This window comes from Babylonia areolata, chromosome 14, assembly GCF_041734735.1.
Source record: "Babylonia areolata isolate BAREFJ2019XMU chromosome 14, ASM4173473v1, whole genome shotgun sequence".
Taxonomy (NCBI): domain Eukaryota; kingdom Metazoa; phylum Mollusca; class Gastropoda; order Neogastropoda; family Buccinidae; genus Babylonia; species Babylonia areolata.
In genome coordinates this window covers 12547759-12560890 of record NC_134889.1, presented here as the reverse complement: position 1 = coordinate 12560890, position 13132 = coordinate 12547759, and the positions used below count along the sequence as shown (strand labels likewise).

The 13132-nt window shown below is 40.0% G+C and overlaps 1 protein-coding gene across 3 annotated transcripts in view; it reads left to right on the top strand.

Moving 5' to 3' along the window:
* LOC143289822 (uncharacterized) overlaps positions 1-11761 on the top strand; it is a 78465-nt gene extending 66704 nt beyond the window's left edge. For all 3 annotated transcript variants that reach the window (XM_076598993.1, XM_076598994.1, XM_076598996.1), the window contains exon 20: positions 4323-11761. In XM_076598993.1, the coding sequence (XP_076455108.1) occupies positions 4323-4462 (140 nt within the window). In that variant the 3' untranslated portion in view covers positions 4463-11761. The remainder of the gene's footprint in view (positions 1-4322) is intronic.
* The last annotated feature ends 1371 nt before the right edge of the window (positions 11762-13132 follow it).

Below are 13132 nucleotides of genomic sequence, written 5' to 3'. Positions count from 1 at the left end.
TAGAGGAGGTTGAAGCAGCAGTGTAGTGTTTATACACATCATGAATCTATGTAATAACCCAGTGATTCAGTTATGTATGTGTGTGTGTGGTAAACTTAAACATATTTATTTTCTCAGGAAATACTTTGCCAATACCAGTTTCATATAACCATACATTAATTTCTTTTCACTCTTACCAGGTTTAGGTTAAAAGTCCTCTGGACTTCGGATTGTGAATGTATTATTCCATTTAGTCTGCTGGTCAGGCATCTGCTTGGCAGATGTGGTGTAGCGTATATGGATTTGTCCGAACGCAGTGATGCCTCCTTGAGCTACTGAAACTGAAACTGAAACTTAGTCTGCAGATTGTTTTTTGTTTTGCGTATGGATCCAGAAGATACAGCTGGGTTGTTTCCAGTTCATTGCTGGAATGTGAGGTTAAAAGGTGGCCAGACATTCTGTTTCTTGTCTGCAGAAATGGAAAAAGAAATTCTGGACAGAACACACAGAATGACACAAACTACATCACTGTTGTGTTATTGCATACAATATTTCTGAAAGGATACTGAATTAACTGAAATGACTGTACTGAAATTTGTAGTTAAATGCATCATCAAAGGCAGCCATCTTGTCTGGAAAGGTCACTATAGGAATTGGTCTGCATACGTTAACCCTAAACACTTTTTAAGTGAAATAGTTTAGCAAAAAAGTTGTGGAAAAGATGGAAACAGGTTAAAAGTTTGACAGGTATGAAGGTATACTTGGATATTAGTATTACATGTTTATATATTAGTGAAATGTTAATTCAGTGTGGCTAAGACTGTGTAGCACAAACCACATGTTTCAACAGATATGCACATATTTGATTTTTGATAGTAAGCATAGAAATTAGATTTTTATCAGCTGAAGCAGTTTACACAATGCACTGTCAGTGTCTGATTGTAGTTGTTAATGTGAAAGGCAATAATCCCCAAAACAGATTTCTGAAAATGGGTCTTATGTGGTGATTTGCTCATAATGATCCATAGAAGCCAGAAAGCTGTGATGAAAAATGGGAAATTCAAAATTCTCATCTAGAAACCGGTATATATCATGCACTTCCGATCCACTGATCATAATTTTTTAAAAAGAACCAGAGTATATATATATATATATATATATATATATATATATATATATATATATATATATATATATATATATATAAAAAACTATATGTAAGTACTGGTAAACCCCCACCCCCTCCGCTTCCCTCACCACCAGCCACAGTGTTGGTTTCATTCTTGTTTTTAAATCAGTAGGAATCACACCTGAGCCAAGGAGGCTTTGCATCAGGTTTCATTTTCAGTTTTATATTTGTGAAATATTTAAGTCATGATTATTATACATGGTGTGTCTTTAGAGAAGGGTTTAGTGTTTGTTGTATTGCTGATGACTAGGGCGGGGATCACGTGGAAGTGAACAGGGTGTGATCTTGTCTGATTGATGCTGTGTCTTGTCTGATTGATGCTGTGTTGTTGGTGTGTCTTGTCTGATTGATGCTGTGTTGGTGTGTCTTGTCTGATTGATGCTGTGTTGGTGTGTCCTGTCTGATTGATGCTATGTTGGTGTGTCTTGTCTGATTGATGCTGTGTTGGTGTGTCTTGTCTGATTGATGGTGTGTCTTGTCTGATTGATGCTGTGTTGGTGTGTCTTGTCTGATTCATGGTGTGTCTTGTCTGATTGATGCTGTGTTGGTGTGTCTTGTCTGATTGATGCTGTGTCTTGTCTGATTGATGCCCTGTTGGTGTGTCTTGTCTGATTGATGCTGTGTCTTGTCTGATTGATGCTGTGTCTTGTCTGATTGATGCTGTGTTGGTGTGTCTTGTCTGATTGATGCTGTGTTGGTGTGTCTTGTCTGATTGATGCTCTGTTGGTGTGTCTTGTCTGATTGATGCTGTGTTGGTGTGTCTTGTCTGATTGATGCTATGTTGGTGTGTCTTGTCTGATTGATGCTGTGTTGGTGTGTCTTGTCTGATTGATGCTATGTTGGTGTGTCTTGTCTGAATGATGCTGTGTTGGTGTGTCTTGTCTGATTGATGCTGTGTTGGTGTGTCTTGTCTGATTGATGCTGTGTTGGTGTGTCTTGTCTGATTGATGCTCTGTTGGTGTGTCTTGTCTGATTGATGCTGTGTTGGTGTGTCTTGTCTGATTGATGCTGTGTTGGTGTGTCTTGTCTGATTGATGCTGTGTTGGTGTGTCTTGTCTGATTGATGCTGTGTCTTGTCTGATTGATGCTGTGTTGGTGTGTCTTGTCTGATTGATGCTATGTTGGTGTGTCTTGTCTGAATGATGCTGTGTTGGTGTGTCTTGTCTGAATGATGCTGTGTTGGTGTGTCTTGTCTGATTGATGCTCTGTCTGTGTCTTGTCTGATTGATGCTGTGTTGGTGTGTCTTGTCTGATTGATGCTGTGTCTTGTCTGATTGATGCTGTGTCTTGTCTGATTGATGCTCTGTTGGTGTGTCTTGTCTGATTGATGCTCTGTTGGTGTGTCTTGTCTGATTGATGGTCTGTGTGTGTCTTGTCTGATTGATGGTCTGTTGGTGTGTCTTGTCTGATTGATGCTGTGTCTTGTCTGATTGATGCTGTGTCTTCTCTGATTGATGCTCTGTTGGTGCGTCTTGTCTGATTGATGCTCTGTGTGTGTCTTGTCTGATTGATGCTATGTTGGTGTGTCTTGTCTGATTGATGCTCTGTTGGTGTGTCTTGTCTGATTGATGCTGTGTCTTGTCTGATTGATGCTCTGGTTGTGTGTCTTGTCTGATTGATGCTGTGTTGGTGTGTCTTGTCTGATTGATGCTGTGTTGGTGTGTCTTGTCTGATTGATGCAGTGTCTTGTCTGATTGATGCTGTGTTGGTGTGTCCTGTCTGATTGATGCTGTGTCTTGTCTGATTGATGCTCTGGTGGTGTGTCTTGTCTGATGCTGTGTTGGTGTGTCTTGTCTGATTGATGCTGTGTTGGTGTGTCTTGTCTGATTGATGCTCTACTGGTGTGTCTTGTCTGATTGATGCTGTGTTGGTGTGTCTTGTCTGATTGATGCTGTGTCTTGTCTGATTGATGCTGTGTTTCTGTGTCTTGTCTGATTGATGCTGCGTTGGTGTGTCTTGTCTGATTGATGCTCTGTTGGTGTGTCTTGTCTGATTGATGCTGTGTCTTGTCTGATTGATGCTGTGTTGCTGTGTCTTGTCTGATTGATGCTGTGTCTTGTCTGATTGATGCTGTGTTGGTGTGTCTTGTCTGATTGATGCTGTGTTGGTGTGTCTTGTCTGATTGATGCTCTGTTGGTGTGTCTTGTCTGATTGATGCTGTGTCTTGTCTGATTGATGCTCTGTTGGTGTGTCTTGTCTGATTGATGCTGTGTTGGTGTGTCTTGTCTGATTGATGCTGTGTCTTGTCTGATTGACGCTCTGTTGGTGTGTCTTGTCTGATTGATGCTCTGTTGGTGTGTCTTGTCTGATTGATGCTCTGTTGGTGTGTCTTGTCTGATTGATGCTGTGACTTGTCTGATTGATGCTGTGACTTGTCTGATTGATGCTGTGACTTGTCTGATTGATGCTGTGACTTGTCTGATTGATGCTCTGTTGCTGTGTCTTGTCTGATTGATGCTCTGTTGCTGTGTCTTGTCTGATTGATGCTGTGACTTGTCTGATTGATGCTGTGTTGGTGTGTCTTGTCTGATTGATGCTGTGTTGGTGTGTCTTGTCTGATTGATGCTGTGTTGGTGTGTCTTGTCTGATTGATGCTGTGACTTGTCTGATTGATGCTCTGTTGGTGTGTCTTGTCTGATTGATGCTCTGTTGGTGTGTCTTGTCTGATTGATGCTCTGTTGCTGTGTCTTGTCTGATTGATGCTCTGTTGGTGTGACTTGTCTGATTGATGCTCTCTGTGTGCTGCATTGTAATACTGAGAGTCTTCTGAATGAATTTTGAATCTGGCAATGTTTTCCATGCTGAACTTAATGATATAATAGTGCAGACTGACATCAAAAAGCTTGTGGTGTATACAATTAAATTTATACATACACAGATACACATGCCTTTAAATACAACATACCATTGACAAAGTACAACATACAATTGACAAACAGGCATGTGAACACACAAACATGTTCATACACAACCAACACAAGTTTTAGAAGCATATTTATCAATAACGTAGTCAGCAGGATGGAAGTGTTGGGTTTAAGAGTCTGCTTAAAGTGAACATTGAGAATCGTTGTGATGGACTGAGTTGAGTCAAAATAGGAGAAAGCACTGACGTTGGGATTTTGTAACTGAATGCTGGTGTGTTTTGATGTTTCAGTGAGGCCAGGCATTGTGGTCGTGCTGTTCTTTGTGGCTCTTTTTCTTGGCATACTACTGGCCATCGTCATCCCCCGCATCATCCGCCGATTCCGCACCAACCGCTACTCTACCTTCCGCGATGATCCACCTGTGGCATAAGGCGGGAGGGGACTTCAACAAGCCCAGGACAGGGTTCTGCTTTCTTTCACTGCACTCCTTCATTCCCGTCCTCTCTCTTCTTCATGCAGTTTGTCAAACTTGATGGGTTTTTTATCACTCTTATCCTGCTCTCCGTCTCTTTCAAGATATAAGTCATTTTGGTAAATATTCAGATATGCTGATTTTGCTTTCTTCCTCTTTGTTTTTTATCTGTTTTCTTATCTTTGTTTCTGATTGTTTCTCATTTAACAGTCTGTTTCAACAGAATGAAACTATTCTCTTCAGACTTTCAACCAATTCTCACAAAACACTTTTTTTTTCTTTTCAATTTGATAGTCTGGCAACATTTTCCTTGTTCTTCTCTCCCCTATTTCTTTCACTCTCTGATCTTCCACTGTGTTGTCTGATCTTCCACTGGATGAAGGTCTTCCACTGTGTTGTCTGATCTTCCACTGGATGAAGGTCTTCCACTGTGTTGTCTGATCTTCCACTGGATGAAGGTCTTCCACTGTGTTGTCTGATCTTCCACTGGATGAAGGTCTTCCACTGTGTGAGGCTGCACTCCAGTGTCATCTCACCAACATTGCTTTGGTTATTTGCCGTCAGTTATTCTTCTGTTATTTGGGGTTTAGTTTTTCACATTTTTTGTTTATTTGATTTTTATCTTCGAAAGTGACTGTTTTCTTTTTTCATGTGTTTTTTCCCTGTTTGATAGTATTCTTCATTCATAACTATTTTTGTTACCAAAAAAAGTGCTCATATTAAGAATTTCATTACATATTTTGTTTTTCAAAAAGGCCTTTTTTCCTATTTTCAGCTTGTTGTTACAGTGGGGGTTTTAGTGTGTAGAAATGTAGTGCTGTGGTATTTTGAAAAATACTTCTATTTATATTTTTGAAATTGTGCAAAAAGTATTGTTGAAATGACGAAAGATCACTTTCATAGTTGTTTTTTTTTTATTCTAATGTCAGTTTGTGTTGGTCGGGTGTTCAGTTTATTACAGAGAATGGGGATCACAGTTAATCTTTACCTTATTTGGACTTAAGTTTGGATGAAGTAAACATATTGATTCTGAATTTACCATAATCTGTTGTTAATGAACAAATAGCCTTTTCTTTTTTCAGGTAGGTTATTAAAGATATTCTCAAAATGTTGCCTCTTTAGTTAAAAAAAAAAAAAAGAAAGAAAGAAAGAAAAGAATCTCATGTTTGTCATAATATTTATGAAGTATTTCAGCATTTTTATTTTAAACCCAGAACTAACCAAACTACTTGTCAGTTCAGCATGTGCAACAAAATATGATGGAAAAGGTCAGTCTGAGGTCTGATTGCGCAGTGAGCAGGAAATGCTCAGAAAAACTGGTAGTGGAGCTGGAAATTACGTCTGAATGCAGAGGTTGAAGAATTCATTTTATGAAACTTTATGTGTGCAGCTTTCTGCTTTGAGATGCAGTTTTCCTTTGTCGTTCATGTCAGTCAGTTAGGCTTATGATGAAAGGGAATATGGCAGGGCAGATTTCCCATACCTTTACAATCAGGCTTGCTCACTGTGTCTCACAAGAAAGACATATCAGTAGAGCTGATAATTATTGTACAGCACAACTTGATTTGAAAAATGAAATGCCAGAGAAAGTTACTGTCAAAATGAATCTGCTGTCAACAGATGAATGGCTGTCATCTAAGATGCTTTTGGCTGACATGAGTTAATAATGTATGTCTGTTTTTCATGTCTGAAAATCAGACAGTTTTATGTACTTTTTTTCTCTTATACTGTTATATTTTTAATACATGTTTTGGTTTTATGAGCAGTTGAAGGCTTGCATCTTCTGTTTTTTCTTTCCATTATGGCTTCATCATTCTCAGTTATGCTTATGGGTGTCTTTTTTTCGTTTGTTTGGAGTTTTTTTGTTTTGTTTCAGTGTTTTCAGCTTGTGTTGGATTTTGGATTGAGATCTGTGTAAATAATGCTTTTTTTTTGTTGTTGTTGTTGTTGCTTTTTTATATAGCTTTCAATAACCTATTACTTATGTGGCATTGTTTCACATTGTTTTTCAAAACATCTTTTTTGGCAGCCACATGCAGTTATAGTGAATGTTTTACATACTCCATTGAATGCCCTTTTTCTGCAGTGCTTGAGATGAACCATTCAAGGTAAACATGTTTTCACAGGGATATAGTGGAAGCTATAAAGAAGAAACAGGACTAGAAATGAACTTATAACCCGCAGCAATACCCACCAGTCACCAAGATTGTTTCAGAGCCTTGATTTTTGTAAACATATTGTGGATATGTCATAAGAAATAGTGTATCATCAGCTGTATTAACTAATAGAAGGCCAGATAATTAGAAAATAGTCAGAAATCAGGAAGCACATGTACACCCCAACAGAGATGTGCAGATGGCTGAAGCAGGCTGCGCAGAGAAGCAAGCAGCCCATGTTATATATTGTGCACTGAAAATATGATGGGAGAGAACTTGCAAATGGTGTGCCGAGATCAGGTAAAGTCCACTCTTTGTGTACAATGCTATGGATGGTGTAGGAGAGCAGACAACATTGCAGTTGAACATGGGTAAGAACAGCAGTGGCTGAACAAACTGAGGATCTAAAAGGTGTCAGGAACCAGAGAACAGTGGCTGCTATGATGTGTGTGTAGCAGTGGTAGTGGTGTGGACATATTGGCACCTGAACACATGATGGGCAGGTGTGTGTCTCTGTGGCCAAAAGAACAACAGTGGCTGCTGCTGTGCTCACAGGCCAGCAAACCAAGCTGGCACTTGGAGGATAGATTTGTCATGACAAACCATTGACTTGTGTCATGACAAACCAGCGACTTGTGTCATTTTAAACCACTGACTTTTGTCATGACAAATCAGTGACTCGTGTCACAACAAACCAGTGACATGTGTTATGACAAACCATTGACTTGTCATGAAAAACCATTGATTTGTCATGCAAACCATTGACTTGTGTCACTACAAACCAATGATTTTTGCCATGACAAACCATCAATTTATCCCATGACAAACCATTGACTAATGTCACTACAAACCATTGACTTGTGTCATGACAAACCATTGATTTGTCATGATAAACCATTGATTTGTCATGCAAACCATTGACTTGTGTCACTACAAAGCAATGATTTTTGCCATGACAAACCATCGATTTATCCCATGACAAACCATTGACTTATGTCACTACAAACCATTGACTTGTGTCATGACAAACCATTGACTTGCTTCATGACAAACCATTGACTTCTGTCATGACAAACTGTTGACTTGCGTCATGACAAACCCGGCAGCTGATGGGAATTAGGAGCCAGCTGTGGTCCCTGTTTTCTGTGTCGTTTCCCCACCAGCCATTCTCTTTCTTGGCATTTTTCGCGCTACACTAAATCTACCTATAAAACCAAGTATCAGTTTTTGTGTAAGCAACAGCATGAGAGCCAATCACTGCTCACAGTACTGACATTATTAAACTGACCAATCAGAACAAGCCATGTTGTTAGACCTTTTACTTGTTGTATGTATTCACATGGTCATGTTCCCATGCTCTGAGTGTAAATGATTCTTTGAGTTTTCCACAAATCCATTACACACAACATAACACATTGAAAGTTTTATACTTCTCAAGTGTTTGTTTTTTTAATTAAACTTAAATAATCGTTTAGCCTTTTTTTCCGGTGCAGTGTTGCTGCTACAGATTATGTAAAACATTTGACTTCACTGTGGCTGTGGCTGTTGTTTCATTGTTTTTCAAACTTCATGCTTGTTCAATGTGCCCTTAGTTTTACACTGGTTTTCACATAATGTTTGTCTTTGTCACACACATTATGTGTAGTGATGACCATGATGGTAATGGCATGATTAACTTATGTATATATTATTACTCATTACAAATTTTTTTTCCAGAGTTTTTACAAACATATACCCACCTTCTGTTTTTGACTGAACTTCATGTTGTTGTGTAAAGTTAAATTTTCTGACAAGTTCATATCTGATAAAAACAGAATTGTTTTAGATATTGCCTGGTCTGATAAAACATGTTTATTTTTGTGAAGAAAAAGATACACTGTTGTGCCATTACTTACATACTTTTTATTTGAATGAAATGCATACATTCCATTTGTCTTCAGTCAGTCCTTAGATGACAGAAGATGTAAAAGGTTTACAAATTTTTCCATCTTGTTTTTAAAGGGGTAATTTTGTGTGTGTATTTTTGCCAGTGCCTTCTTTACCAGCATTACATTGCCCAAAAAGCTGATTGTTACCATGACATACACATACAGAGTCACACACACACAGTCACACACACACACTAAAACATATGCATATCACTTTACCACTAAGGAATGTATCAAAAAGTAAGCAAACAAAATTCTTTATTCTTTATGGGTGTGTGTACATATAACCGTTTATGCTTGTAGCCTCGAAGTTTGATTCATATTAATGTTGTGAAGGTCAGTTTGGTTTTTGTCAGTTTTTTTTCTTTCCTTTTTTTCCAGTGTAGTGTTTTTCATGCACTGCAGATTAAGGAAATATGCACACCTTACAGTAAATGTAGTGGTGGTGGTGGTGGTTTATGTGCAACTATACATATGTGGTTTGGTAAAACACCATGAATATATTTCTTTTTGCAAAATGACATAAAGAGAAGTTCAAGATACATTGAAATTGAATAGCTCCTGTCTCATCATGAAGTTTAAAAGTCTAAGTTAGTCCAGCTTTTATTAAAACCTTTTTTTTTTTTTAGAACCCTCGATCATAATAGATCACCACTGTCACCAGTTTGGTGTATTGGGATCTCTTTAAATACTGATGAAAACATTTAAGTCAGCAATGATTGTGAAATAACTGACTTCAGTCTGCACTCAGATTAGTGCACAACAATCATTCGCAAAATTTCCCACATAAGATAGAATTGTGACAGACATGCACACACACACACACACACACACACTATATGGGGGAACATGTCTTTGTTCCCACAGGTCTGTGATCCCCAAAAATGTTTTTTTTTAGTAGGTCTATGTTCCCCCAGGCATAAGTATGTTTCATCACACATACACTTTTGTTGCTGGTCAGTGGTGGTCAGCAGTCATTAGTAGTTAGCAGTGGTCAGCTTTGGTAAGTGGTCAGTTGAAAGTAACTGTCAGTGGTCAAAACCAGTTAAAAGGTACTGATATCGCATAAGATAGTATTCATAATCAATGTGGAAAGATTTTAACTTGTTAATGCAGTAGTCAGCAGTGAGTAGTGGTCAGGGGGGAACTCAGACCTGGCTGAAAGACAATTGGGGTAACATAGACCTGAGGGTGTGGGTGGGGGGGACATAGTGCTAACCCTGTATGCACACACACCAATGGAAGGAGGAAACCAGCTCAACAGTAAGAACTAAGTTCCACAAAGTTGCTGGCTGGCTAGACTGCCATAAACACAGGTAGCTGAGTTCTGCTGTTATGTCAGGCCAAGTTATGTTCAGCTGTTTAGAACACTGCTGGTAACACAGCCCAGACACCAGTAAGGTTCGAGGAATGGTGTGTCCTTGGTGATACAAGTTCCTGTTCTGTTGTCTGCCAAAGGAACATTTACCCGTGTTTGAAGATGACCGGTTCAAACCACTGCTGGTCCTCGGGGGGGAAATGTGCTGCTTCACATGTAGACTGGCAAGGGTTCAAACTGTGACAGCTGGGGATTTTTCTGAAATATGTGATGGTGAGTGTGAGTCATTAGATCACTGATACGAGTCAGTACAACTGGATCAAAAGCATGACCAGCAGTGGTGGTTTTCATTCGGGTGATCCGGAGTGTTACTTGTTTTCTGTTAGGATTGCAATAGATTGTTCCATTGATTTTGTTTGCTTGCTTTATTTAATTTAGATATTATTGCTGCTTCGTCGGGATTTGATGCCTTTATTTGATGTAAATGTAATCACGATAAATAGTTGTTGTTTTTTTTGTTTGTTTGTTGTTGTTTTGGAAATCATATTCATTTCTTATCTCTGTTTACATATTTTCAGTCATCCTTTTTCTTTTCATGTTTCTCACAAGACTTCGCTTGGGTTCCCCTCCTTCCTTCAGAGACCAGAATGAACGGTTCAGATAAGTCGTGTAGTTTCTGTCAGGCTTGTCACACACAGGACTTCAACATGCCTGTTTTTCTCATGGAAGCAAACTCAGTATGCACACAGTATGTAAAAAAGAAAGAAAAAAAAAAGCAGCAGAAGAACAAGGAATATGAAAGTCCATCTCTGGAACAAAGTGACAGAAAGCACAGTTAACATCTACTCGTCTATGTGGAACTTTGACATGGATTGAAAACACATCCCTTGACTGTAACAAGATCATAAATAGTCAAGAAGGAACAATGAAATTATATTCACAGCACAGAATTGTATGGATTGGAAACACATCCCATGAATAACAAGATCATAAATAGTCCAGAAGGAACAATGAAATTATATTCACAGCACAGAATTCTATGGATTGAAAACACATCCTGTGACTGTAACAAAATCATGCTTATATGAGAGAACCAATATTTTCAAGTTACATCATAATAACAGTTCTATTCTTATTCATTGCACATATTACATTTACAGTGACTGTTGTGTTCTACCACTGATTCTATTTTTGGATATCCTTGAGTTATTCTACTGTGTCATGTGTTGTTTTTTTTCTCTCCCAGTTATGCTTTATTCTCTTACATTCAATGTTGTTATTCATTTAAGATTTCATGTGAGGCCAGACACGTTAGTCTTTTTTTTTTCTTCTCGGTCATTTTTCAAAAATATAAAACCAAAGTAGTAAAATTACTACTACACAGTTTGTATTTAAAAAAAAGAAGAAAAAAAAGAGAAGAATATGGCCCGTTTTCCATTTCAACAATCGGGTTTTATATAAACCTTGTAGATTAAGCAAATAATTATATCCAATTTCATTATCATTTTGTAGCAGCCATTTTTTCCCATGGTAACAGTTAATGCCATATAACAATAATGATGATAATAATATTAATAATAATGCCATATACTCCATGTTTTTCAAGACTCCAACCCAGACCTTTTACCGCTGGCATAAAATGATCTGACAATAGGTGTAAAGAAAAAATATGAGTTATGTATTGAAGTGTTGGCCTACAATGTTTATGTTGATGCTACCCACTGTAAATCTCTGCATCAAAAGTTGGGACATTTATTTTGCATTGTTATTGCTCACATATATATTCAAGCACATGTAATAATATGTATATTAAAAAAACAAAAAAAATTGAATAAAAGTGGACAGTTCAAGTGTTTGGGTATTGTGTGAGAGTGTGCATTTATGCAACCGAAAGCAGAATTTAAAATGTGTTGAAAGATTATAAGAGGTCAAAGTGTAACCAGTCACATTAAGCTAAAAATAGCATTTGTCCATCCTGTCAGTGACAGAGAACAGTCCGAGGGGTGACAGGTCCTGGGGCACTGCATAGTGACAGAGAACAGTCAGAGGGTGACAGGTCCTGGGGCACTGCATAGTGACAGAGAACAGTCAGGGGGTGACAGGTCCTGGGGCATTGCATAGTGACAGAGAACAGTCAGAGGGTGACAGGTCCTGGGGCACTGCATAGTGACAGAACAGTCAGGGGGTGACAGGGGACAGGTCCTGGGGCATTGCATAGTGACAGAACAGTCAGGGGGGTGACAGGTCCTGGGGCATTGCATAGTGACAGAGAGCAGTCAGAGGGTGACAGGTCCTGGGGCACTGCATAGTGACAGAACAGTCAGGGGGTGACAGGTCCTGGGGCACTGCATAGTGACAGAGAACAGTCAGAGGGTGACAGGTCCTGGGGCATTGCATAGTGACAGAACAGTCAGGGGGTGACAGGTCCTGGGGCACTGCATAGTGACAGAGAGCAGTCAGAGGGTGACAGGTCCTGGGGCACTGCATAGTGACAGAGAGCAGTCAGAGGGTGACAGGTCCTGGGGCATTGCATAGTGACAGAACAGTCAGGGGGGTGACAGATCCTGGGGCATTGCATAGTGACAGAGAGCAGTCAGAGGGTGACAGGTCATGGGGCACTGCATAGTGACAGAACAGTCAGGGGGGTGACAGGTCCTGGGGCATTGCATAGTGACAGAGAGCAGTCAGAGGGTGACAGGTCCTGGGGCACTGCATAGTGACAGAACAGTCAGGGGGTGACAGGTCCTGGGGCACTGCATAGTGACAGAGAGCAGTCAGAGGGTGACAGGGGACAGGTCCTGGGGCACTGCATAGTGACAGAACAGTCAGGGGGTGACAGGTCCTGGGGCACTGCATAGTGACAGAGAACAGTCAGGGGGTGACAGGTCCTGGGGCACTGCATAGTGACAGAACAGTCAGGGGGTGACAGGTCCTGGGGCACTGCATAGTGACAGAACAGTCAGGGGGGTGACAGGGGACAGGTCCTGGGGCACTGCATAGTGACAGAACAGTCAGGGGGGTGACAGGGGACAGGTCCTGGGGCACTGCATAGTGACAGAACAGTCAGGGGGTGACAGGTCTTGGGGCACTGCATAGTGACAGAACAGTCAGGGGGGTGACAGGGGACAGGTCCTGGGGCACTGCATAGTGACAGAGAGCAGTCAGAGGGTGACAGGGGACAGGTCTTGGGGCACTGCATAGTGACAGAACAGTCAGGGGGGTGACA